The sequence below is a fragment of the Terrapene carolina genome, unplaced genomic scaffold (assembly GCF_002925995.2).
Source record: "Terrapene carolina triunguis isolate 2854851 unplaced genomic scaffold, T_m_triunguis-2.0 Scaffold85, whole genome shotgun sequence".
Lineage (NCBI taxonomy): Eukaryota > Metazoa > Chordata > Testudines > Emydidae > Terrapene > Terrapene triunguis.
The window spans coordinates 1,131,385-1,159,130 of record NW_020664436.1 but is presented as its reverse complement, the minus strand read 5'-3'; the positions used below and the strand labels follow the sequence as shown (position 1 = coordinate 1,159,130).

General features: G+C 46.1%; 1 protein-coding gene across 1 annotated transcript in view; it reads left to right on the top strand.

Annotated features, from left to right (window-relative positions):
* The first annotated feature begins 4,162 nt into the window (after positions 1-4,162).
* Positions 4,163-27,746, top strand: part of PLB1 (phospholipase B1) — a 115,410-nt gene continuing 91,826 nt past the window's right edge. The window contains exons 1-13 of the mRNA XM_026649579.1: positions 4,163-4,211; positions 6,300-6,358; positions 11,140-11,203; positions 12,078-12,136; positions 14,253-14,293; positions 15,457-15,500; positions 16,717-16,801; positions 18,151-18,202; positions 19,336-19,422; positions 22,948-23,010; positions 24,885-24,967; positions 26,223-26,289; positions 26,983-27,087. Coding sequence (XP_026505364.1) covers positions 4,163-4,211; positions 6,300-6,358; positions 11,140-11,203; positions 12,078-12,136; positions 14,253-14,293; positions 15,457-15,500; positions 16,717-16,801; positions 18,151-18,202; positions 19,336-19,422; positions 22,948-23,010; positions 24,885-24,967; positions 26,223-26,289; positions 26,983-27,087 — 858 coding nt within the window. The remainder of the gene's footprint in view (positions 4,212-6,299; positions 6,359-11,139; positions 11,204-12,077; positions 12,137-14,252; positions 14,294-15,456; positions 15,501-16,716; positions 16,802-18,150; positions 18,203-19,335; positions 19,423-22,947; positions 23,011-24,884; positions 24,968-26,222; positions 26,290-26,982; positions 27,088-27,746) is intronic.

Below are 27,746 nucleotides of genomic sequence, written 5' to 3'. Positions count from 1 at the left end.
TCTTTATTTGCCTGTAAAGTGCTTTGCACACCTGCCATTATGGTGTATTATAATAATGTTACCTCTTTTGGGCCGAGTGGTTAGCCAAAAATTCTGAGTCTAGTAGGTTGTTCCAGTTGGGAGTAGAAATTGGTGGTGGTCAGGTATTGCTTTGAAACACTTTTGTTTGCATACAGAACTCTGTACATTCTTTGTTCTTGGTTTCTTCCGCATTCAGACACACAAAGAGGTTTTTTAGCTTACAACCAGGGCCGGCCTTTGACCAGGGCAAACGGCAATTTGCCCAGGGAGATGAACTGATGGGCGCGCATTTGATACCTCCCACATGACCTGCCCTGCCCACCGAGTGCCAGCTGGGCTTAAGGAGGCAGCCAGCGAGCCTGGCCAGCGTTAGGGAGATAAAAACACACATGGCTGGAGAGGGTGGCCCCAATCTGCAGCTTGACTAGGCACTCAGTCAGGTAATTCCTCCGGGTGGGAGCAGCAGCAAGAGTGGGTGCCCAGGGCTCCTCACTCTCCCGGGACAGAGGGCCCCCTGCGTTAGAAGCCATGGGGAGTGGATGGGACTGCGCTGAAAGAGGCTCCCAATCTGATGTCTGGGATGGGCGGCTGACTGAGGAGGAGGAGGGAGATGTGCGCTGGCAGCTTATCACTATGTGTCCCGGCTGGGGGCTTAGAGCAGCCTTCCTGCTATCTAGTTCGTGTGTTAGTGTAGCAGGCCCACCCCCATCATCCCTTTAATAGCCCCACTTGTCCAGGAAAGGGCTTGCTCTTTCCCCTGGCACTGCCGGCAGGAGCGTACACTTAGCTCCGCACAGGTGAGCACCACACTAACCAGGGATGCTGCTGCAGAGAGGTGACATATGGGGGGGGGGCATGCAGGGTCACATACCATCCCCCCCCAGTTTTCTGCTAGGGTTTGCCGGCCGAGCCCTCTCCCTCCTCCCCTCTCCACCCTGCTTGCTGGAGCCCAGGATTGGGGAGAGGTAAACCAACAGCACATGCACCAAATAGCTGGGAGCAGTAGGGAAGTGCTGCTGCTTCAGCTCCGCAGGGAGAGGTAGGGTTGGAACAGCTACTTTCCTATACGGCAACTGAGGGGGAGGGGGAGGGTTGCCTGGGGAGGGGGGGGGGGGCATGACACGAGCTGTTGGGGGAGAATCTTTAAATTGCACACATCCCCCATCAGCAGGTGAGGGTCCTCCCTGCTCCCCTGGCTCAGTAGCTTCACTCGTTTGGTCAGGCAGGTGGGTGCACAGGACATACGAGAGTGAGATCAGCTATCCCATGTGCCCCCACATCTGAACAGGACTTGGAATGGGGGCCACAGTGGGTAGGGGAGTAACATGCTGACTCACTGCACTGTGCCCTGTCCCAGGGATGTTCCCAACGCAGTGATTCTGTAGTTTAGTTTTAATGGCAGATTAACCAAGGAGTTTCCTTATTCTTGATGCAGTATAGAAATGTGCATAGCACTTTGCCCAACAGCTTAGACAAGGCCCTGCCCCAAGGAATTTCAATATACTGCTAAGTACAAGTAGTGGAAACAGAAACAGTTAAAAAAAGAGAACCTGAGGGTGTGGATAAGCAATCAGGGATTGAATGAAAGGTAAATGGGTTTCAAGGAGGCCATAGCAGGTAGGCAGGCACCACCTACTTCATTTCTTTACTCCCATCTCTGACTTAATCCCATATCCTGCAACCTCATTCATCCCCTGGAAGTCCCTGGGGTTCCTGCTGTTAGTGTGAGGACAATGTGTGGATTGGCTCTGCCCCATCTCCCCGCCCCCGCTTCAACCCTGCTGCTCAGGTGGCTTATAAATAGACTTGGTAGAAGGCAATTTTTATCTTTTATAACTCTGATATGCAATATCAATTGTTTATTTTCAAGCTTTTTAGTATTTTTATAAGTTTTTAATTTTCAGTTGTGGGAAATTATGGGGGAGGCCAGATAATTTTTTTAATGACAGTAGAAGTTGAGATTCAAAGAGTTCAAGCTTTAAAGCTGTTAAAACACAAACAGAGAGACAAGGTGGGTGAGGTAATATCTTTCTTTGGACCAACTTTGGTTGGTGAAAGAGAGAAGCGCTTTTGAGCTCCACAGCCCTGGAGAAGAGCTCTGTGGGTTCAAAAGCTTGTCTCCTTCACCAACCAAAGTTGGTCCAATTAAAGATATTACCTCAGCCACCTTGTGGCTCTCATTTCCTGATATCAACATGACTACAACAATACTGCAAACATCACTAAGTGTCAATATCGCATGTCAAGATATACAAAATAAATATCCTAAAACCAGGAATGATTAGTTGATTTAACTATTCATTCACTAGTCCATTTGTAACCAGCCCAATTCAGAAGTTTATGTCACTGAATTTTGACTCTAACAAGTTCTCAAGCAGCATTTTTCCTGATTTCCCTATCTGTAAATTTCAATTATTACTGATGGAAATATGTTTGTGGATGTGTGTGTGTATGGTGAAATCAATAGCTAATTTCTAAGTTATCTGCAAAAAAAAAAAAAAAACCTAGAGTTTTTGGGTGCCTAAGTATCCCCTGGAATCATGGTAAAAGTTGCCTCCCCCACCAAAATCTGAAATGGCATCCCTGGCGAGCCAGGAGTGGCCAGAGGGCTGCGGGAGGGCCATGGGTTCTGGCAAGATGCAGCCTGCGTGTGACAGCGCGAAGCTTGCCTTGAGCCGCATGCCAAGCACCAGGCACCACAAGCCACAGCAGCAGCGCAGAAGTGAGGGTGGCAATACAGCACATACCATGCCACCCTCACTTCTGCGCTGCTGCTGGTGGTGGCGTTGCCTTCAGAGCTGGGCACCTGGCCAGCACCCACTGGTATCATGTCGACCTGCCAGTGCTTAATTTGTGCCAGGGCTGAACTCTGGCATCTCTTTCAATACAAATTAAACAGCGAGAGGCAGCGGGGCCCAAAGGTGATGGGGTGGGAGTAGCCCAGAGAGCCTGTGGGGGGCCAGGGGCAATGGGGGGGAGGGGGGAGCGCACCAAAATACAGGTTTGCCCTGGGTGCCGTTCTCCCTAAGCTTACAGTTCACAAGTCTCTATAGCCAACCCCAAAGCTCTCCCTTTCTCTCTCTAGCTTTTTACAGGGTCACACTGCACTTACAGGTTCCTGCTTGGGTTGCTTGCCTCTCCCTTCTTCTCTGTTCTTTCTGTGTTCTCTCTCACACTGGTCACAACAACTAGTGAAACTCCCTCAGTCCAAACTCCTGGGAAAGTTCACAACTCCCTTTTGGCTTAGGGCTGCGTGTGTGGCGGGGGCGACAGGGGGCTCCTTATTAACTCATCCTGACAGGTATGTTAGGAAGGATGTGTTCACACCCAATCTCCAAGAGATTTGTGATTTATGCAGTACCTTTAAGCATAACAATATTAATGCATTGGGTGAGTGATAGAACTACAAAGATTTATATATAGTTTGACTCTGTGACATGAATGTGCTTTTAACATGTAGGAGTAAGCGGTATTGTTATTTGGTATAGTATTTGTTATTTAACAAATGTTAGTTAAACCATATAAATCTTTAGTAAGTACCCAAATATTAGATTCAATGACTGAAACATACCCAAACTGTACATATTATGATCCTTTGCTTTTGGTGGTACATGCAGCATTCTTATGGTTTTATACTGTCACCAGGAACCTTTCAGGGTAACACAGATAAGGGTGTAGTTTATTTCTTGTACCTGCAGACTGAGAGAGTGAGCTACTTGATTCAATGACAAAGGTGGGGTATCAACCACTGCACTTGCCTGGGAGGAGGGTGAACTGCAGGAGGAGTGCTGCGTCATGAGACTGGGCAACTCTCCCTGTGCTTTTAGTAGAGGAGGAGAAGCGGTACTCCTCCCGCCTTGCTCCCCCTTACTTTAACTCCCAAATACAATGATGTTTAAAAACAGCACTTTTTTTTTTTTTGAAGTACAGCACTGAAATGTTATCGTTATCACTTTAATTCAAAGGCTGAGTTTACAAAGGTGAGGAAGCCAATAAAGTTTATGGCTGCTAAGTTAGCAGTTTGCTGAAGTATAAAAGCAGGAGAAAGCAAAGACATTTTATTTGCTGACAACCCCTCCACCTCCTCCATAAAGCCTAAGTGACACCTCTCCTAGAATATTCATTTCTCAAAGAGCTAACCATGAAGCTGCTATCAGAGCTGTTCTTCCTTTGGCTCCTATCTTTGAAAGGTAAGGTCTTTGGACATTGAAAAGTCTTGTTAGAAAATGTGTGGAAGCTGATATTTTTCTAGTGGTTGAAGTGCAAAGATCAAGTGAAAAGCAGAAGCTTTCAAAGCAGAAAGATGAATGGTACAATCTGCATGTATGACTCTGGATGGCACACATGGCACTGGTTATTGTTGATCATCTTAGGTAAATGTGAACAGTACATGATAGTGTATAGGTTTGTATCTTTCTGGAGACTGATCTCCCAGGTCTCATGCAGTTGGGATACTGAAGTTTCGTGGAGGGAAGAACAGCACCAAATGGTCAGACAACACATAATCATTGCACCTTTGTGAATGTAGGCCGTAATGTCTCTGTGTTTTGGTTCATCATCTGCAAAATGGGCAGAACAATAAGTCCTTTGTCATATCTACTTAAATTGTAAGCTGCTCAGGGCAGAGACTGTATCTCATGGTGTGTCCACACAACGCCTAGAATGTCCTGATCTTGGTTAGGGACCCTAGGCAAAAAGAAGGGTGTGCATCACACTTGTTAGGAAAAAAGTTATCTCCCAACATTCTAGAAAGTATGGCAAAAATGTGTGGATGGAAACAAAAATAGGTAAAATACATGAAAACTGCACACAAAGATTGGTCAGTCATATAAAACCATTCATGCTTTTACATGTCATGCCCTTATATTTGTCTAAGGACATGAATGGATAGCTAGACAAACACAAGTATTCAACAGAGAGAGGAAACTCAAGAATTTCCTCTGAACTCTAAAATGCTATTGCACCAAACTCAAGAAGACTCTAAAAATAGGCAGCAGCATCCAGGGGCTTGGAAGTTCAGACCCCTGACTTCTATTCCCTGTTCTCTTGTCACTTGGGCAAATAGTTCACTGCTGTGTCCCTCTGTTTCCCCCTTTGTAAAATGGAACCCTCCATGGTAAAGCAGTTTGCGAAAAATGCATGAAAAGCATTATATGAGAGCTAAGTATTATTATGAGATTGACTCTACACTAGTGCCTCATAAGGAGAGGTGGTTCTGAACGCTCTTGAGTGGTTGGGAAGTTTAGATGTGGATCCAGATGCAAACTTTGCATCTAACCCCTATCTCATTACAGCAAACCAAACACGTGTATCCATGTAATCCCTTGCCAACTGAATTCAGGGAAATTTTGAATATAAATTGTTCTTTATTAAGAAAAGAGATTAATTTAAATGGAAATGAATGCAGATGCAGTCAGGAGAGGGAGGACTCCAGTTCTCTCTGGCTCCACAGAAACTCCATCCATCGAAGCTCTCCAGCGGCAGATGAAGTTTCAAGTATTACATCACCAGAGCAAACTTTCATTGGCTAACCATAACCTCATGGCATGACACTGTTGCCTGCTGACTGTGAAAGGGGTAGTCTTATGTATATTACTCCTTCCTTGGGAGTGATACCATGTACCTGTTTGAAAAATTAATCTAACTATTCTGAATGTGTGCTGAATAAACAACCAAAGGCGTCTCAGAATGTCATATAAATTAAAGGCTGACTCAGACATGGATATGTATTCTGGGTTGCAAATCTCATTTATGTTCTTATGAGAGAATTATTTATTTATACAGTGCCCTAGGTGCTCATTGCACTTTACAAAACAAATAAAAAAAAGTCCCTGGCCTGAGGAACTTATAATTAAATTCAAGCATAACACAGCAGGGATCACAGTAAGTAATGTGTGGTGGCTATGGGGAGGACAAAGGTACAGAAGCTAGTAAGATCTGTTATATACACCGATCATAAAGTTAAGAGATGAGACCATCAGCTGGTGTAAATGGCTTTCCAGCATTTATTTTAATAGTTATGCAGATTGCATCCACAGAAGCTATGGCCCAATATGTTTAAAAACTGAGGATATACATTTGGTGCAGAATGACAGGCACTGGAGTGGAGATCAGCTTTGGAAACTGTGAGGGAGAGAAGAGGTGAAACTCTCTCCCTTTCAGAAATAGACACATTTAATTGTATCACTATCTACTGAGGAGTTTATGCATGTTAGCAAAGAGTGAGTAAAATTCATTCATTCCTAATGGATTGTTTGATTTTTCTCCCCCTCCCCAAGGCACTGCAGCTCATCCCCTGATGGAAAGTAACTACCTGAGGGAACAAAAGAAACTGGAGGTAAGTCCCTGGCATGAGGAAAGCTTTAGGGCTTGGCTACACTTGCGAGTTACAGCGCAATAAAGCAGCCCCGGGTGCCCTAGCTCACTCCCCGTCCACACTGGCAAGGCACGTAGAGCGCTCTGACTCCGCGGCTACAGCGCTGCTGGTACTCCACCGTGGCGAGTGGAATAACATTTGCTGTGCCCCCACTGGAGCAAAGCAGCGGCAGTGTGGACGAGGTATTGCGTTACTGCGCTGTGATCAGCCTCCGGAAACATCCCATAATCCCCTTAAGTCAAGTGGCCACTCTTGTCATTGTGAAATTGGCTGCAGGAATGCGGAAATGTCCTTTCAAAGCTCCCTTTCGGAGAAGCTGGCTGCTTATCAGCTACAAGAAAAAGCAAACATTTACTGTTTGCTTTGAGTGAGTGAATGAGTGAGAAAAAGGTGGGGGAGAGGGGGTCTGAATGTACAAGACAGCATGCCGAGACACTCTCAGCACCCCAAAAACCCACTCACTCTCCCCCCACATACACACAACACACTACCTGTCACACTCCACTCCTCCCCCCTTGAAAAGCACGTTGCAGTCACTTGCATGCTGGGATAGCTGCCCATAATGCACCGCTCCCAATGCCGCTGCAAGTGCCGCAAATATGACCATGCCAGTGCGCTGGCAGCTGTCAGTGTGGACAGACTGCAGCACTTTCCCTACTGCGCTGTACGAAGGTGGGTTTAACTCACAGCACTCTACATCTGCAAGTGTAGCCATGCCCTTAGTTTTTTCTGTTCTCAATACCACACCTGCCACCAGCTGATGTTACTGCTACTTTGTTCTGATGTAACCCTTCAGTGAGCGAGAGAGAGAACCCAGTGGTCTGGATTATTAGTAACTGTGCAGAATTAAATGCAACATAAATAAATACTCTTAATGTTACATTAATGCTAGATCAGGCCCTGCAAAGTCAGGAAGTTCCCAAGGTAGCTTGGGCAGGGCTAGCAGCACCACCAATTTATTAAGGTTGCCCTACACTTCCCATTGTAAGACCCTGTTTGTAATTGTTTACAACTGCCAATCTTGACTCATTTGGACTGAGATTTTATATGTGGCATATCTGCCCTAGGCTAAATTTATCAGCAAAATTTCAGCCAAAATGGTTCAGCCATTTCCGGGAACAAGGCTTAATGTTGTTTTGTGCGTCTTTAAAAAAATGGAGACCTTTACTTTGAAATGCTGTAGCACCCCCCCTGCGTTTGGAGCAGGGCCTTGAAATTTGGCAAGTGGGGTGGCCTTTGTGTCAGGTATGTGCCCTTTTGCCATCCCCTTGCAAATCCATCCAAATTTACCCAAGGCATTAAATCTTTAAAAATAATGCAGTTTGAACATGCTCTTCTTACTAAATCTTAACAACTAAAATCTGAGATGATTCTATCCTCACTGAGCATAGTCTAACCCAGTGGTTCCCAGACTGGGGTTCGTGAACCCCTGGGGGTTCACGAAATGTTACAGGGGGTTCTTGGGGGGGAAAAATTCCCTAATGGTGGACAGAGCTGTCCATAGGGACCCCGGGCAGCATGGGGCCAGCAGCCCGGAGCCTTGGGGACTTCCAAGACCTAAGCAGATCGAAGCAAGCATATCTACCACACTGAGGAGATTTAAACTTCAAGACTCCTTTTACGAAATAGAAAGGGAGGTGGATCTTTTTTGCTGTTTTTAAAATTAAATAGGCTGCTAGTGTTGTTTTTAAATTATTATGAAGAACAAGTTTAAGCTTTGTTGTAACGTGCATTGTTTGCCTGGACTGCTCAAGACCTGAATGCTTGTATAGGGGGAACTCTTTGACTTGGCTTCTTAAATACCTTCATGCTGTTCCACATCTGATACTCCTTGATGAAACATAAGAGCCAGAGGTGCCAGTGGGGGGGGGGGGGGGGGGGGGGGGGCAGGGGCAATGAGGGTCATGTGCTGGCCCCCTGTCGGTACGCCCCCCTGCAGGTCCCCCCCCTTTTTTCCAGTGGTCCCCGCAGCCGCCCCCCACTTATCCGGTAGTGCCCCTCCAGGCCCCGGGATACACAGGGGCTTTGCCCCCACACCCCTTTTTTTCTACTGGTGCCTCTGATAGGAGCCTTGTCTTATAACAGGCTTAATCAAAAGTGATACAAGCTACAAAAGTGGCATCTTGGAAGAGTGATGCCGTTTTCATGATGTAATAAAAATACTGTAATGATAAATAATAATTAATAAATAGTGTGTAATAAGCATGTCATAAAAACAAATGTTATATTTCCAAGATCACTGCTTTTATAATTTATGCTGAGGTAAGGGAGAAAATCCATGGAAATATTTATTTTTAGGAGGGCATTCACGAGACTTGACATTTTAGTGAAAGGGGTTCGCGGGTTGTTAAAGTTTGGGAACCACTGGTCTAACCTCTCTCAGCTCCTATTTGTGACTGAACTGTGCATGTGACCACCCTCCCACACACAAAGTGATGGAGCATGCTCCTGCCCAGGGCTATGGGGGCTCAAAAGGACTTTTCTTGTGGGGTGGAGCCTGGTACGAGAACTACGAGCAGGGAACCTGTGTCTCCTGTGCTGTCAGTGACCCACCCTCTGCTGGCACTCAGGCAGCATGGAGGAGGAAGCCATCTGACTCAAATGCAGAGAGGACAAAAGCTGGACCTGGGGGGAGGGAAAGGAGTAAGTGGGACTGTAATGGGGTGGCTGCCCCCTCTCCAGTAGGCAGGGGTTAAAAGCAGCCCTGGAGAGGGCTGTGGTTGGGAAAAGCAGTGAGAGCAGCTGAGTCAGTAGCTGACCACAGCGTGGCCAGCTCAATCAGGGCCCAGCTGGCCCTGATAAGAGAGCTGTGGGCCAGGAGCTGTGAAAGTCTCACTCTAGCCCTGGAGTGGGAAGGGCTAGTTGTCTGGGAGCAAGGTACCTGAAGTAGAGCAGTGCTGGGGAAGGGCAAGAGGAGCTGGGGTGCTCCAGCCTGGTAAACCCCCAGGCTGCAGGCCTTGGTGAAGGCCTACAAAGGTACTGGGGCTACAGAGGTGTAGCCTGGGAATAGGCAGAGGCAGCTGGTCCTAACCCCTTACCAATGATGAGTGGCCATTACAGACTGCAGTCTGCCCCAGTGAGCGGGGGCTAGATGATGACTGGCAGTAGCCACTGAGACAAGGTGCGTTTAGAGGGTTGGGGGTTCCCCTGGGAGGGGAGACCCAGAATGTGGGGGTACTGCTGGGGGAGAACCCTGAGGAAAGGGGGCCCTGGGGTCTGTGAGGGACATGGGGCCTAAGGCAGGTGAGACACTGGCCCGAAGGAGGCGCTCTGGAGCTGGAGTTGAGCTAATTCCCAAATGACCAGCAGGAGGCACTGTGCCGGTGAGTGATCGCTTTGCTACAGGGACAAGGTGTCTGATGGGACTGGGTCTGGAAGTTGGAAGGAGAGAGAGAGACTGGGACTGGTTACAATATTGCTAACCCCAAAGTTTCCAAAATCACAAGTCAGACCCCAAAAATCAAGAGATTTTTTGTTAAAAGTTTGTATTGTGTTTTTGATCTGCCACAACAGTAAGATCATCCGAGGCAGAAAGTCTGGCTCCCTGTGCTCTGCCATTGTTCTCCTGCGTGCCTGCCAGCAGAGTTCTCTCAGGAGCTGCATTACCACAGGCTGAGCTCTCCAAGGCGGCAGACTAGTGGCTGTAGAGAGGGCTCTGCAGGAAGTAATGCTAACTGAAGTATCATTAACAGTACTGCCAACCTAAGAGATCAAATATCATGCATCAGACTCCATAACATCCACGAGATAATTTTTAAAAGATTATATTGTGATTTGTTCTGCCTTTTGATTTTTGAACTCCCCCTGGCCACCCACAGGGTGTGTGTGAGACAATTAATGTTGCCCACTCTCCCAAATGTATTGGGTGAGGTGATTTTGGCCCTCGGAGCTCTCCCCCTCACATTTGCCTGACCTCTGCCAAGCAATTAATTCTGCCCCAATCCAAATCAGTTCTGCCTCCCAGCCTCACCTCTGCTCCTTCTGCAGGTACAGGGCTTTTCTACCTCTCGCCAGGCCTGGGTGAGGCAGGTTCAGGGGATCTTCACCCCCCTCAACGCTTTCCCAGGCTTGGTGTTGCAGGCAATGGGGAAGAGCAAAGGAGCTGTCCTGTTACTCACGGGGAAGGAGAGAACGGAGCTGTCCTGACCTGCTCGGCTCCCGCCTCTCCCTCCCTCCCTGTGAGACTGATGTGGGCTCTCGAAGGGAGGGGAAAGTGCTGCCTGCTTCCTGAAGCAGCTTTAATTGGCTGCTCTCCCGCTCTGACGAGCTGCTTTCCCCACTGCCCCGCCCCCTGGGATTTCCCCCAGGCAGGGCTGAAATTTGCAAGCGGGCTGGAGCGTCTCCTGTCACTGGGCAACTGGCTCCAGCCCCTGCCAAAATCACAAGAATGTGCAACACTGTGGTTGGGCAGAGACTGGGACTAGGAACCAGAGCTGGGGAGATGGGGCCTGGAAACTGGGGAGGGAAACAGGAGGACTGGAGGGGCAGCGGGGTCCCGGGCGGCTCCCCACCCCTCAGCACCTAAGATTTAGTTAGGGGTATTTTTAGTAAAAGTCACGGACAGGTCACTGCTCTGTCCGTGACTTTTACTAAAAATACCCATGACTAAATCATAGCCTTAGCCATGCTGTAACCATTTGGTGAATACAGATTTTCCGGCCTCTTGATCCAACACTTTCCCTCAGCCTAAATATCCTTGTTAAAAAGAAAAGAACCCAAAATATATCTGTTTGCTGTTACAGCCTCTGAGAAGATTTCAGTTTCCATGTGAGCTAGAGAAGCTGTCTCATTCTCCTCCATCTTCAGGTTTGTGTTTAAAAATCATCCTCTTGGAGGCTTTTCCTGCTCTAAGTTTGTAGGGAGACATGGACTTGGTCTTCACTACAGGGTTAGGTCAATGTAAGCTGCTTTGCGTTGACCTAGCTGTGGGAGTGTCTTCTTTTAAATTTGGCTCCCGCCAATATCAGTGCCTCTCTATGCCGATTTAGTAACACCACCTCCCTGAGTAGTGTACAGTCACTGTCAATGTAATAAGGTCAATGCAGTGTCAGTATAGACACTGTGTTGCTTAAGTTGACTGTTACTGGCTTCCAGGAGTCATACCACAATGCCCCACGCTGACAATACAATCGATACAAGCGCTCCTGGTGAGGACATGCACTGTTGGCACAAGCAGCTAAGTGTGTGCACACAAACGATTTAGTGGCTGTATGCTGATGTAAGTTAGGTTGACATAATTTTGTAGTGTAGACATGGCTATGGACTGAGTTTGAGTCTGGGAGCTAGGAATTCCTGAGTTCTAATCCAGACTGTAATAATGGGGCAAGTGACTTTACAAGTCTGCCTCAGTTTCTCCATCCTGTATTGGGGATAATGATACCTATGTCAACAACTCAAAGGAGTGTTGTGTGATCTGTTGTTATTTGCAAAGTGTTTTGAGGATGAAGGCTGAAATTTCCGAAGGAGGCTAAGGGAGTCAGGCACCCAAATCTCATTGAAATTCGATGAGTATTGGACTGCTAATTGCCTTTGGCTGCTTTAAAACTCCCAGCTGAAAAGCCCACTATAAATGCCAATAATGATTATAATTTACTCTGCTGTGTTTTCACATTGGAGAATGTAATTATTTTTTCAAAGCCACTGATCTTTCTAACATGGAGACCTTGCTTTATCTCTGCAGTTCATACTCTGAGGCCATCTGACATTAAAGCAATTGCTGGCATAGGAATTTTGCAAACTGTAAGTATAACAGTGAGGTGTGTTGACTATAACACTTCACCTTTAAGAGCTCAGTCCCGTTTCTGTTGAAATCAATAACAAAACTCCGGGTAAGTTGAACGGTGCAGAATGTGGGCCCTAATTAAGGTCTGTACTTGCTGGTGGTGTGATCAAGACTCAAAACTTTTCACATGTGTTAAAGGTTTCGAGTGAATGGTGACTAGAGGTAGCTGATATTAACCGCTTACCATGGGATAGCTCTGATTCTATCAGTACCAAACTGACTTCATGCAGGAGGAAATGCAATCAGGGTCTAAAAACACTTGCACAGGGAGAAGCTATTTGATTAGCGAACTCTTTAATTTTGCAAATATAGGCATAACAAAATCCAATAGCTGAAAGATGAAGCTAGAAAAATTCAAACTGGAAATGAAGTGCCATTTTTATCAGTAACTAACTATTGGAACAGGTTACCAAGAGATGTGGTGGATTTTTCCATCATGTGAAGTCTTTAAATTGAGATCAGATGCCTGTCTAAAAAGGATGCTCTGGTTCAACCACAGAATTATGGGCTTTCACTGGGTGAAATTCTCTGGCCTGTGCTATGCAGGTGTTCAGACTAGATGATCATAATTTTCTCTTCTGGCTTTATGAATCCGAGTATAAATCTATGGAAGAGAGTTGGACTGAAACAGGAATGTTTGATCAGAAGTCCCTTGAGTGTTAGGGAAGCTTGGATCCACATCTGGATCAAAATTTTGTAGCCCAGGCCCATAACTACAAAATAACGAAGTTGCTTGTCACAACTACCATATATTTCCTACTTTGTATTTCTAAATACTGCAGAATCAACAGGGAAGGATCTTGTGGAGCTGTTGGTGGGGGTTTTTTTTTTTGTTTTGTTTTTTGCTTTGCTTCAAAACAAGATTGAAATCCCAGTTGCTGAAATATGAGGGAGTCCCATTTGGGTAACCACCTTTCCTGTTGAAATTGAGATGCAGAATACAGTATTGCTGCAGCACTAGGAACTGGAAATCCCTTAATTCCTTTGTTCTGCCCTAATCAGCCTGAAATTTATACTGAATGTGTGTTGTGGGATAACTGGAGATGCACAGAGAGGGGAAAACAGGGATAGGAGAAACCAGAAAGGTTTCTAGAAGTTTCACAAACAATTTAACATTTTAGAGCCTCATCCTGTGAGGTGCTGTGCATCCTCAACTCCCTTTGCAGCGGAGTGTGCTTAGCATCTTGTAGGAAATACTTAGAACCTCACGGAGTTGAGATACATATTTGTAAAACATCTCAGTACTACCAATCTATCTGCCATAACTTCCATAAGGTTTTGGGTTGCGGAACCCATGAATTTCTAACAGTCAGAATTACTGTATTCCTCCTGATTTCTCCCCTTTTGAGATGAAATTATGACACTTGGTCTGCCCTAACTCTTGAGTTTCCTTTACCCGAACCAAGAATCCTTCTGTCTTCCCTTGTATCTCAGCACATGGTCTTCCATATTAAAAAGACTCTTCTTATGTTAATGCCTTGAATGGCATGGGTGAGACGCTATAGAAAGAAATGTATGAATGGTTTGCATTTAAGACATGCAGCCTTTGGGAAAGGGGACATCTCTCGGTCTGTCTCTGGGTTCAACCACAAGCCCACTGAAATCAGCGGGAATCTATCTATTTTAGGATTGTACACTGCCTCCCATAACTATAGAAGCTGGGCACCTTCCATATAAAATCAATACCAATAGCTACGTCCCTAGTGTACTTCCTAGAGTCTTGTTGACTTAAATGGACTTTGGCTCATGTCCCCTGTTTGAAAGAGATTGGGCCAACAGAAATGTCAATATAGTTTAAAAAGCAGTTCATTCAGCTATAAAAAAGTGTGGTATTTCATCTTTTAAAACTCTTTTGATACATGGAATGCACCATTAGAACGTACCAAAGCAATGGTCTCCAAACTGTAAGCAAACTGCAATAAGGAAACCTTAATTATGTGTTGTAATTTAAAATGCAGTGCAGAAAATGGCTATTTACCACAGTGACTATCTGAAATATAAAACTGGAGTATGACAGAGTAGGCTACTGTTTGCTTATTAATAACACTTTTATTGTTCCATGATTATTTACAGACCCCAGATTCTAGGATAGATCATGAAGATTTACTCCAAAGGTAACAGTGAACTTTCATTGGTTAGCACTGGCAACTGCTATGATGTCAATTTACACAGCTGCACATGGCAGGGATGAGGACCAGATTCTAAACTCAGAAGTACCCAATTTTCATCCCATCCTCAAAATTGTTCTTGTGCCTGGGTGTGCAAGAACAGGGTAGAGATCTTTATTGAAAAATTAGAATCTGAGCCATTATGTCCCTAGTCATTCTTAGTGGGTAGCTATAGTTTTTGCTTAAAGAGCACCTTTTACCCCAGGATGTCAGATGTTTTATAAACGTTGAGTAAGCCTCTTAAAAACTATGATGAAGCCTGTATAGTTAGTGGTATCACCCCCTGCTTACAGATGGGGAAAACAGAGAAGGGACTTGCCCAAAGTCATACAGGGAGCCATTAATAAGAGTGAAGAACAGAATCCATGCGTCCTGGTGCCTAGTCCCCTGCGCTAACCTCGGGACCACATTCCATGGATGCTGGAATGATACCCAGTGCTCCTTGGCCATGTTTTATACTGTTGTATTACCACGCGTCAGAGTTGAAGTAAACTAAGAGTCTGATCCTCAGTTGGTGCAAATCTATTTAGCTCCATTGCAGTCACTAGAGCTATGCCAGTTTACAACAGCTAAAGTTCTGGCCCTAAGTAAAAGTAGACTAAAATTTAAAAATTATACTTCTAACTATGCATGTACAAACATACAAGCCCACTCACTGGTGAGTGCCATTGCAGGGCCAAATGCATTAACCAGGCACTGAAATTGTTAGTTTCCATGCATAAATGCAGCTACTTGCACGCACACTGTTTATGTAAATGTTTAGCAGAGGGGTGTAGGTTGGATGGGAACAAGGTTGATAAGTTACAAACAAATACCGTTGGGAAAGAGTTGACAGTAACTATTTCCTTTACCTTTATGTTAAGCCCTGAAATCAGTGTTCTGTTGTGACTCAGCAACAGCGGGTGGCATTACTAAAATCTAGGGAAAGCAGAGGAGACAGATCCCGTTCTGATGGGGGAGAGGGTTTAGTGATTTTGTCAGCTGTCAGAAGAAACAGAGCTCTGAGCTCTGGCCTTCTTATGTTAAGAAGAAATCAGTACTGTGCTGTAACATGATTTTGATTTATGAGAAATGTGACAAATCAACTCAGGTTTTTCTTCTATTTATAGCCCAGAAAGGACCCTCCTTCAGGCGAGCATGGGAACACTATCAGGTGTGTCTTGCTGTGTTGTTCTCAACACTGAACTCTAGGCAAATCCATTGCCAGGCATTATTAAAAGCATGGTTGGTCCTGCAGCTTTGCTAGGCTCTTTAGAGAGGGTGCAGCACCAGTGCATAGTGCAGCCATAAGTGGGGTGTCAGACTGATCTAGGGGACAGGGCTGGCTCTAGGCACCAACAAAACAAGCTGGTGCTTGGGGCAGCACATTTTTAGGGGCAGCATGGCCGGCGCCAGAATGCCGCCCCTAAAAATGTGCCCCGGCCGCCCTAGCTCACCTCCGCTGCTGCTGCCGCTCACGCGCCGCTACTCGCCCTCCCTCCCAGGCTCTCAAACCTGGGAGGGAGGGGGAGATCGCGAGCTGCCATGGCGCGCGAAACAGCTGTTTTGCGCGCCGCTGCTCCCCCTCCCTCCCAGGCTTGAGAGCCTGGGGGGAGGAGGCAGGGAAGGGGCGGAGTTGAGGCGGGGCCGGGGGTGGAGTAATTAAAAAAACGGGGGGGTGGGGAGGCGGCCAAAATTGTGTTTGCCTTGGGCGGCAAAAATCCTAGAGCCGGCCCTGCTAGGGGAGGGCTACTCTGGAGGCAGAATGCAAATCCCCTGGAGTGCAAGGGAATGTCACAGAACAGCTCTCCAGTGACTTCTCCAGCTGACGTTTTGGATAGCACTGACTTGCTCTGGAGAGCGTTGTAGCCACCTCTCCTCAGGTGCAGAGAGGATCACCACAACATTGGGATTAGGGAGGGTACTCTTTCCATCTCCCCAAAATCTTCACCCTAGCATGTTAATGTCTCCTTCATTTTCCATGGGCGCAAATGGGGCTCTTTTTTTTAATCTTGGAAATCCCTTCAGTGCTGGGGGAAGTTGGTGGTACATGTTCCCTGTAAATATCCTCTATTCCATATAATGTCCCATGGTGGCCTAAATCCAGCTCTGCACACAGCTCCTGTTGCTAAAATTGGGAGCTACCCAATATCCAGGCATCACCAGGGCTAGAACAAATAATTCCAACTTCATGCCACTGTTTCAAAACTCATAACGCTGAGGAACAACATCACTGATAAGAGTGGAGGGTCCCTGATGTAGCATCTATAATGCCTACCAAGAAGCCAGAGATCCTAGCAGTTTGTGGCTGATTTGATTCCATTAAGGGTGAAGTGGCAGAGCAGTAGTCCCGAGGATCTTGGATTATACTGACTGTGTGTGTTGTTCAGCTCTTGTTAGCAGGTTTAACCCCTCTGTACTGCATCAGCCACTTCCTCTCAAAACTAGCGGAGCAGCATCAGGAACCAAAGCTATGTAAGTTCTTTTTTTAGCTGAATAATGAATTTAGTGTTGGTGAAGGTACAGGGCTGAAAGCCCCGTGGGACTGAAGTCCTTTAACTGTACTCAGAACATGTACAGCAGGGGCAGGACAAGCTTCCCTAACACCAAACCCTGCCAATGTGGCTCAACTTTCTCCTATCCTTAACAGGAGTGACACATGACTCTGTGGCTCAGGACCGGATTAACTCTCCTGTGGGATCAGGGCTGTTAGATTTTTGTGGGGCCCCTGTATACAAGTCTTTTTCCTATTTTAAAACAAAATGATCACAATTATGGAATCGAGGCTATTAATGCTATACTAAACTTGCCTTTAATTAACAAAGCCGTTCTGTGGTTACATTTCAGTCTTAAAATATGTAGAATATAGATAAATTCATTCAAAATAGCCTACTTCTTACTTTAGAACAGCTGTTATATTAGTTTCTTTCTGGGAGGGAGTTTGGATGCAGGACGGGGCTCCAGGCTGGGGCAGAGTGTTGGGGTGTAGGAGAGGGTGAGGGGTGCAGGCTCTGGGAGGGAGTTTGGTGCAGGAGGGGATTTTGACTTGGGGCAGGTGGTTGGGGGTGCAAGGTGCAGGCTCTGGCCGGGAGGCGCTTATCACAGGCGGCTCCCAGCCAGCGCGCAGCAGGGCTCAGCCTGCCTGCCTGTCTGCCATAGCTCCATGTGCCGGCTGCTGGCATGTCTCTGCGCACCCCTGGGGGAGAGGGGGACAGCGTGTCTCCGTGTGCTGCCCACGCCTGCAGGTACCACCCCTGCAGCTCCTGTGGGGACAGAGCTGGGGGCAGAGGCAGTGTGCGGAGCCGCCTCCCCCCCCACCCCAGGGGCCGCAGAGACTTGCCAGCAGCCGGCCACTTCTGGGAACGGCGTAGGGCCATGGCATGCAGGCAGCCTGCCTGAGCCCTGCTGCACCGCTGGACTTTTCACGGCCCGGAGATCGCGATCGACTGGCAGAGGCTCCAGGATTGACAAGTTGATCGTGATTGACAGGTGGTTGACCACTGAATTGTATATAATTATGGATTTATTTTTGTGGGGCGCGCCTTAGCTCAAGGCCCTGGGCTGCAGCCCCTAAAGCTCCTGCGTTAATCCGGCCCTTCTGTGGCCCATTTAACACACCAGATCTTTTGATTTCAGATCAGCCCTCCCTTTTTACATCAGCAAAACAATGTTGTGGGCTTGAATGGGGGTAAACAGATGCCTAGCAACCTGACTGTGTCTTTGGATTTGTACTTAAATCCCATGCTGTTCTTTTCAATGATTAAATCAGCCGAAGTGTTCTTTAAAAATGACTTGACAATTTCCACTTTCCTTTTGTGCAACAGAAGCATACTGGATCAAGCTAAAGAAATGGTGAAATGCATAAAAGAGAACCAGGTATGTTTAAAACACTCAGGACTTCAAAGAGCCTAACCTGCACTTTGGGGAGAGAGGTGGGGGGGGGGGGTGAAAAGGGGAGGAAAAAAGCAAGAAAAAATAGTAAAATTTCAAAACATTTTGAACTTCAAAATGTTGAGGAAATGTTGAAGTTCAAAATATTTTTGACCAGTTCTATTGAACACAAAACAAAGGGTCTGTGAGATATGGAAAATGCTGCCTTTTAAAAAAAATGTGGTTACTGAACTCCAGTGTTTCTATTAAAAACAAAATTAGACTTGCCATCCCAAAGAACCTACCGTTTGCTTCTGAAGAAGTTTCTCCCTATTTGTCATCGTGTTCAAAATACTGGGTTAAAATTAATCCAGTTTGCCTCCTGCTAATCAAGGATGCTGGATCCCTATGATGGCATGTGGCCTGCTTAGGAATCCTGCTGGAATATAATCGAACTAAGTATGTTTCTCCCATTTCCTCATAGCACCTTAGGGTGGAATTATCACAAACACCCACTGAGTCTGCTCTCACGAACATCAATGGTCGACTTCAATGAGTGCAGCGTTAGGCCAATGATGGATGCTCTGAAAATCCTATCCTGAAGCTTCATGCGCTAATTTCCTTGTATCCTGCCCCATTGTTTGGGTCTAAACAGTTGGAGACCTGCGACTTAGTAAAAGGGTCTTGGCCTAACTGGGAAATGTGGTTGTTCAACTGAGTGTGTTGCTCACTCACGATTTTCTGTGCTGGGAGCCCGTGGCACTACATGGTCCTTGATGCTATGGGAGGGTGGCCCACAGGTGTTTGGGATTAGATTGAGCATAACATTTGGTGAATTCAGATCTCCTGTGCAGCTGCTCTTGGGTATGTCTTGTGCAGCACAAAGCTCATGTGGGTCAACAGGCCCCGTACACCCATGTTCTCATGGCATCTGCATCACTCACAAGTGTTCAGCTGACCTGAACTCAGCTGATTCTGGTGGGTTCGGGTTTCTGCTAGAGGCTTCACTTAAACCCACTGGAAAGAGGGCTAACGGTTGGTGGCTGGGACATGCCAGTGATGAGACGGGCTCTTACCTTCTCCCTAGCGCCATTGGTAACAATGTACCAACTGCTTTCTCTTGTGCTCTTTCCTTTCAGATGATCGATTTCCATAATGACTGGAAGCTAATCACAGTTTTCTTTAGTGCTGAAAACCTGTGTTCTTCCTGTGCCTCCACCCACCAGGTAAGCTGCCCAGAGTGTGGTCTAAGTCTGAGCAAGGAATCCCAGCTCTGACTATGGGACCTTGGGATTATTATGAGCACTAACCTAAAACCTCAGCCATATGGGAACCTGAATCTAAGAGTTACTCATCCAGTCAGGAAACAAACATACCATAAGACTCAAAACAACTTGAGTTAAGAATATCATACCAGCTGCAGAGCAAGACTTACCCGCAGATGCTACTGGTGAATAATTTCAAATGATGACTGAGAAGAGAGTGATGTCTTTGCACAGATACTACAGTGGTGGGAACTATGTAAGTACCAAATACATTCTGTGAGCAGAAGAGGCATAAATTAATTCAATAAGTTATTCATTATGAATTTCTTGTCCACCTCAGCCCAGTACTCACTGAAGGAAAAATGCTACTCACTGAATCTCCAACAGCACCTGTCAGGGTTCCTTCCCCACTCTGAACTCTGGGGTACAGATGTGGGGACCCGCATGAAAGACCCCCTAAGCTTATTTTTACCAGCTTAGGTTAAAACTTTTCCAGGCACAAGTTCCACTTTGTCCTTGATCACTGCCACCACCAAGTGATTTAAACAAACATTCAGGGAGGGCCACTTGGAGCCCTACCTCCCCCAAAATATCCCCCCAAGCCTCTACACCCCCTTTCCTGGGGAGGCTTGAGAATAATATCCTAACCAATTGGTTACAAATTGAGCACAGATCAAACCCCCTGGGTCTTTAGAACACTGAAAAACAATCCGGTTCTTAAAAGAAGTTTATTTAAAAAAAAGATAAAAGAATCACCTCTGTAAAATCAGGATGGAAGATGACTTTACAGGGTAACAAAAAGATTCCAAACACAGAGGATTTCCCCTCTAGACAAAACTTTCAAGTTACAAAAACAGGGATAAACCTCCCTCTTAGTCAGGGCCGGCTCTGGCTTTTTTGCCACCCCAGGCAAAAAAGCCTCCTGCTGCCCGCCGCCCCCCGGCGGGGAGCGTGGCAGGGGAGGGCGCCGAGCCCGGCCGCGGCCCCACTCTCCCCGGCCGGCCGGAGCGCCGCATGGAGGGCGGCGAGCCCAGCCGGGGCCCTTCTCTCCCTGACCGGCCGGAGCACCGGGAGGAGGGCGGAGAGCCTGGCTGCGGCCCTGCTCTCCCCAACCGGCCGGAGCGCCAGGAGGAGGGCGGAGAGCCCAGCCGCGGCCCCGCTCTCCCCGACCGGCCGGAGCGCCGGGAGGAGGGCGGCCCCGCTCTCCCTGACCGGCCAGAGCGCCGGAGGAGGGCGGCCCCGCTCTTCCCGGCCGGCCAGAGCACCGGGGGAGGGCGGCGAGCCCGGCCGCGGCCCTGCTCTCCCCAGCTGGCCGGAGCGCCGGGGGAGGGCGGCGAGCCTGCTGCGGCTCCGCTCTCCCCGGGTGAGCGCCGACCCCCTCCAGGTGCCGCCCCAAGCACATGCTTGGTAGGCTGGTGCCTGGAGCCGGCCCTGCTCTTAGCACAGGGAAAATTCACAAGCTAAAACAAAAGATAATCGAACACATTTCTTTGCTATTACTTACTATTTCTGCAATACTAGATGCTTAGTCCAGATATGGCTTAGGGAGATGTATTTACCCCTGCCCTGGTTCCTTTGCTGACTCCGAGAGAACAAAACAAAGACACAAACAAAAACCTTCCCCCACAGATCTGAAAGTATCTTCTCCCCTCATTGGTCCTTTTGGTCAAGTGCCAACCAGGTTATCTGAGCTTCTTAACCCTTTACAGGTAAAAGAGCAATTAACCCTTTACAGGGTAAAGAGGGATTTTATGCTACCCTTAGCTGTATGTTTATGACAGTACCTCCTAGAGCACTGCTGTTTTCCTTAAGGATCTCCCATCTTGTCCAACTCAATCTAGGCTGTGAGAGCTGACAAAACTGCAGACCTAGATGGTACGGCTGAAGTTGATTGGTATATCCAATCATTTGCTTTGAGCAGCCAGTGTCCCAAGTCAGATTCTGATGTCTTGTGTGACTTAGGGTATATCTACACTGCAGCGGGGAGTGCATCTCCCAGCCCAGGTAAACAGAAGTGCACTAGCTCTGCTTGAGCTAGCATGCTAAAAATAACCGTGTGAACTTTGTGGCACAGGCTAACCACTTAAGTATGTACTCCTATTGGTCTTGTGGGATAAGGGTTAAGGTTTGGTCTCAGGTGGACAACAGAAAAGGAACAAAGAAACAAGTCTCTTTAAATGTGTAATATTTTTCTTTGCCCCTCATTTTTCATCATTTAGTGAAAGGGTCTTGGCCACAATGTTACCTTCTTGCTTCTCTTTTTGATGTCTCTATTCTATGTGGGTTCTGGTATCTGAGCATCGTCTAGTAGCACATTAAGCGATGTGACAATTCACTGCTAACATCGGCTGTGTCTTCATCATCCTGCCGAGGAGTTTCACCATTTTGGGGCACTCTGTCCACTGCAGTTTTACATTTGAGCATTTATATTTTGTACTCACCACTAAGCACCTTCCCGCTTGCCCAGCAAATTCAGCTGGGGTCAAATTCAAACTGGAGAGATGAGCGAGTGGCAGATTCTCCCTCCTCTGGTGTCACTTGTCTCCTTGCTGAACCACCCCGGCTATCGAGAAGTCTTATCTCTGGCTCATAAAGTTTCTTTGAAAAAGCAATTTCTCTGTGCCTTTGGTGTGCATCAAGTTGTATTAAATTGTCTGGTTTTTGTTGTTGTTGTTTTTTTAAAAAATCCTATGAAATGATAAAGCCTTCTCATCTTCTCTTCCCCCAAGGCTTTAATCAGCCCTCTGAAAATTACTCTATTCAAGGAGTAGAGAGGAGATAACTATCTATAAATTCTTGAGAGGCAGTACACAAAAGGAAAGGAGGAATCATTGAAGAGGGTTAAGGGGGCATAATAAGGAGTGAGCTGAAAAGGGGAAATTTAACCATGAGGTCAATTAGACTCAATGGAACATGTGCTAAGGAAAGTCACAGAAGCGCTTTTGCCAGAGGTGGCCAAGAGTGAATTGGATGAGGCATTTAAGAGGTTAAAATAGAGGCAATCCCCATGCTACACAAGGAGTGGATGATCTGTGACCGGAGTGTGTCTTCCCGCAAAGAAGACAATATCTGTATGAAGATCATTTTCTGTTAGTAATGGCTTTATTGAGGTAATCTGCTCCAAGGATGGCATAATAGGTCTCTTCCATTTCAGAGTCTTTTTAGATGAAAAAACTCTCTTTGAGGCTGTGATTTTATGTTTAAATTGTCTAATCATACCCAGTTAAATCATATTATTGGATCCTAGATTCCTCTTGCCTTAGGTGCTGGATAAAGCCGAATCCACAATTACTACAATCTACTATTACCAGTAGCATCTCTGGTACATTAGCTAACTGAATGGAGCCCATCACTTCTGAGAAACATGTGACTTTTGCTTTTCCTGATGGTCTTGATGGTGGCTTGAATTGTCTTTTTTCCAGCTCTGTGCCATGAACACATGCATATTTCCACACCCCCCATTCTAAACTATTTCTCTCTTAACAGGAAAATTGCTCACTGGACAGCATGGAAAGACTTACCAGAGTCTTGGACTTCTTGTATCAAAAAGTAAGATCTCTTCACCAGGTTTAAGCCACTTACTGTACCTGACTCATTTGCCAGGTTACCCCAGATTCCCTGACTGAGGTACATGTACAGCTGCAAAGCTTCTGGGTTGGATTTTTAAAAGTGCCTAAGTCACTTAAGAGCACGTCTCCTTGAATTTAATGGGATTTGTGCTTCTAAGTCAGTCACTTTTGAAAATCCCACCTTTTGTCAGCAAATATTTTATAGCAGGGCCGCCCAGAGGATTCAGGGGGCCTCGGGCAAAGTGGGGGAGCTGCGGAGCTTGTACTCACCCGGTGACGGTCCGGGTCTTCGGCGGCATTTCAGCGGCGGAGGGCCCTTCAGTCGCTCTGTGTCTTCAGCAGCACTAAAGGGCCCCCTGCTGCCGAAATGCCGCCGAAGACCCGGACTGCCGCCGGGCCAGGGCTCGCGGGGCATTTCAGTGGCGGGGGGCCCTTCAGTCGCTCCGTGTATTTGGCAGCACTGAAGGGGCCCCCGCCGCCGAAGACCCGGACCGCCGCCAGGCCAGGGCTCGCGGGGCTCGGGGCCTGGGGCAAATTGCCCCACTTGCCCCCCCCTCTGGGTGGCCCTGCTTTATAGATGAAAAGACATTTAAAAATGGTGATATATACAAAGTGACAACTAGATGTTTGGGTGTCCAGCTAAGGCCTATGCACCACTTAAGTCCTGTTTTGACATCTTAATTGGTGCATTAACCTTGTGACCTCTCTGCACAGGAGTAAATTTCACTCCTGTTGAGCCAGGCAGTACATGCTTATTCATTGATGTAAAATACAGGGTTCCTGGGGACTAGTCAAACAATCAGACTAACTAACACACAAGATATCAATCCTCTAGCAATGACTGGTGCAGACCAAAGATGGGCATCATCCATTTAAAAAAATCATGTTGAGTTTTTTTCCCCCTTTCCATTTTTGTCTTAAAACCTCAGTGCAAGTCATTTCCTGTTTGTCCATCCACCGTTCCAGGTAAATCATTATTTCAGTGAAATGTGCTGCACCTAGACCATACGGCTTTATTAATACAACTAGCATTTATGAGTATATATCAATGGTAAAATAGAACCTTTCTATATTTACTGTTAATCCTAGCTAAGGTATTTGTATCGCACCCATCAAGAATTGTTTTTTCTCTAACTAAGGTCTAATACATATGCAAAAACTATTACTCTTTGAATGTATTGGGCCAAACCCTGAAGCCTTTTAATAACTTTTTATTCAAATCTCACTCCACAGCTCAGCTGTCACCAGCTTCAGTGAAAGTTTTGCCTAAGTCCCATTGGCTCATTATCAGAATCTCTTCCCTTCCCTTCTTACGTTTCTGTTCATGTCACTCACGCTCATAACAATGAGATCTTTACGCACGTCCATTAGGAAAGCTACATCTTGATTTGGGAGAGGGGGGTATGAGAGATTAGTAGGCCAGTGTAATAAGGAACATTTCACCTCTAGGCCTTGCATACTTCGCTATCTAAATGGTAGTTTTCACCTGTTTGATTGCAATCTAGGTCAGTAGTAAATGACAGCTGTCATCACCTGGTGGTCTTTCAGTGATATATGTAAAATGAGTTTATTGGCCACAGTTCACAACCTGTCTTCTCAAACTAATGTTACCCTGGCTGGCAGTCACAGGAGGAGGGCCAAGGACTGAATCAGCCATGACTGAGATCACTGATCCTTTGAGAGGGTCCCTCCTGGTCAGGGGTGATGCACATTGATGAGGCAGTTTGGAGGAAGCTGTAACAGTTCTGTGAATAAGTAGAAATCTTCACAGGCAATAAGAGTACTATTTTAAAAATGAATAAAAAGCTCTAATTGCAAATTCTGCATGTTCATTTTCTACCTTTGTTGCTATAGGTCCCCAAAGCCTTTGTAAACCTGGTGGATTCCACTGAGTTCAGAATCTTCTCTCTTTCACACAGCAATCAGAATAAAATCAGGTAAAGAGATGTTCTTTGAACTACGTAAGGGCCATGATCTCCCTTTAGTGTTCCTGATAGTGTACTGTATTCCCCTCTCGCCCCTCCCCAAAACATGGCAAGAATGTTTATATATTGACTGCACTGTATGTACTAGGGTCTTGTGAGCAGTGCATGTTAAGTTTTTTTTTTTTTTTTTTTTTTTTTTTTTTTTCAGATGCCTTTAGTACCTAGCAAAATGAAATTCAGCACATTAACACCCGGAATGTTTTTCCTGCAGAAAATTTCTCATTAATGGCAAATAAATTATAGATCCCAGAAGCCATGAATCTCTAAAAGACTCTAAGATTCTAGAAGCCACAACGTTCAAAAAGGAATATTCTTTGGATTAAAATATTTTATAAACCGCCATAACTACTTATATAGCCATCTTGAAGCACTTCACAAGCTTGCATAGGAGACATTCCACTCATCAGTGAAATGCTCCATGCCAAAGGAGCATTGGCAATTACATAACAGCTTAGCAATGCTACACTGAAGTTTAGATCAAGAGCAAAGCTATTTAAGTCGAGAAGAGAAAGATCCCTTCTCCAATAGAGATTGCAAGGGGAGATTAAGAAAGCAAAATCTGATGACCAACATTTGAATTTGGCCAGTACACCAGGGTCTACCCCTCTACTCTTGTAAAAAGTGCCATGTGATCTTTAATAACTTCAGGACATCAGTTTTACATTTCACTCAAAAGATGGAGTAAATAGCCATTGCATAGAAATAGGTAGGTAGAGAGGCCAGATGTGCCTGCTTTAGCCACCAATGAGACTTCACTGAGTTATGGGATGAATTTGGCTCAGTGTTTACCAGCAATTCACAAATGATAATTAGTGTAGTATAAGGTATGGTGTGAGAATAACGGCACAGCTTGAGGGCTGCTACCACAATATTAAGGCAAAGTATTGCAAGAGTTCAGTTCGCTAATGCGACGGGAAATGGAAATGATTGAAAGCTAATGCCTTGGAAACCAATATAATTCTGGGATAAAGAAGTGGAAGAGCAAGGTGTCCCATGTGGTTTCCTGTCTTTGTCAATATGCAGCCTTCTGCATTGATGCTTGCTGGGCCTTCAAACATGTTCTGACACTGAACTCTATTATGCCATTGTGACTGTCAGTGGCATATTAGAGTTCCAGCCATGTCCCCATCAAGCGAAAATTGTTACCTGAAAGTATGGGGGGGGGGGGGGGTTGTTGTGTTTTTTCATTCTGCAGTAATGCATCCAGGAAGCCATGTAACTGTGTTGATGAAGACTCCAAACTTGATGACATCATATTGAGAGGGTCCTACCAGGTATGGCTTTTTCCATGGTTTCTTGGTTTTTGTTCTAGGGTGGTAAAGGTAGACTGCTATGCTCATGTTCAAGGTTAGGGAGATGAGGGGTTATCTGTCTAATACAAATGTCACCAAAGCTGTGATTATGGGGTAATCTATTCTGGCATCAGTAGCATGTGAGAGTAATATAATAGTATAATTAAGCAATCTCAGCACCTCTTGTAGATGCTAGTGATTTTATAGCTCGTAGTAACATAGGATTTGCCATATCTAATTAGAGCAGTGGTCCTTCTAGTCCAGTATCTTATCTCTGGTACTGACAACTGTCAGATGATTTAGAGGAAGCTGGAAACTTCCTATAATACAAGTGGCCAAATGTGCTGCTGTCTTGTGTCTCTAATTCCTTCTACAAGCTGCAGGGAACCAGTTTTTATTCTTAAGCGTGAGATTTGATTACCTTCCTTAGCTGCTTTAAGAAAATGGTGTTAATCCAATGCAATTCTCTCAGAGCCACAGGGAAATTTCTAATTGTGGCATAAAATGTTTTAATTGAATTACTACTTTTGTCTTTGGCTACATCATTTGATTATTGTGGTTTATTAGGGATGGAGATGACCTTAAATTCATTTAAGCCATGGATAAACTGTACTGTGGTCTCTCCAGCCACATGCTGGTGCTGACCCTGTTAAATGGTTGTTATCTATCATTTAGAATGACTTGGAAAAGCTGCTGAAATCTGGGAGGTATGATGTGAGGGACGACTTCACCATTGTTCTGCAGCCTTTCCTCCAAGAAATAAATCTGCCTCATAGAACGGTGAGTGAACATCAACCATTCTCCTCCTTTCTAGGTCACCTTTGGTGACAATGACAGAAATATTCAGCTGGTCCTTTCACAGAATCATAGAATACTAGGGTTGGAAGAGACCTCAGGAGGTCACCTAGTCCAATCCCCTGCTCAAAGCAGGACCAACACCAACTAAATCATCCCAGCCAGGGCTTTGTCAAGCTGGGCCTTAAAAACATCTGAGGATGGAGATTCCACCACCTCCCTAGGCTATCAAATCCCCCCCCTCTCTTCTCTTCTGCAGACTAAATAACCACAGTTCCCTCAGCCTCTCCTCGTAAGTCATGTGCCCCAGCCCCCTAATCATTTTCATTGCCCTCTGCTGGACTCTCTCCAATTTGTCCACATCCCTTCTGTAGTGGGGGGACCAAAACTGGACACAATTCTCCAGGTGTGGCCTCATCAGTGCCAAATAGAGGGGAATGAGCACTTCCCTTGATCTGCTGGCAATGCTCCTACTAATACAGCCCAATATGCCGTTGGCCTTCTTGGCAACAAGGGCACACTGCTGACTCATATCCAGCTTCTCGTCCACTGTAATCCCCAGGTCCTTTTCTGCAGAACTGCTGCTTAGCCAGTCGATCCCCAGCCTGTAGCGGTGCATGGGATTCTTCCTTCCTAAGTACAGG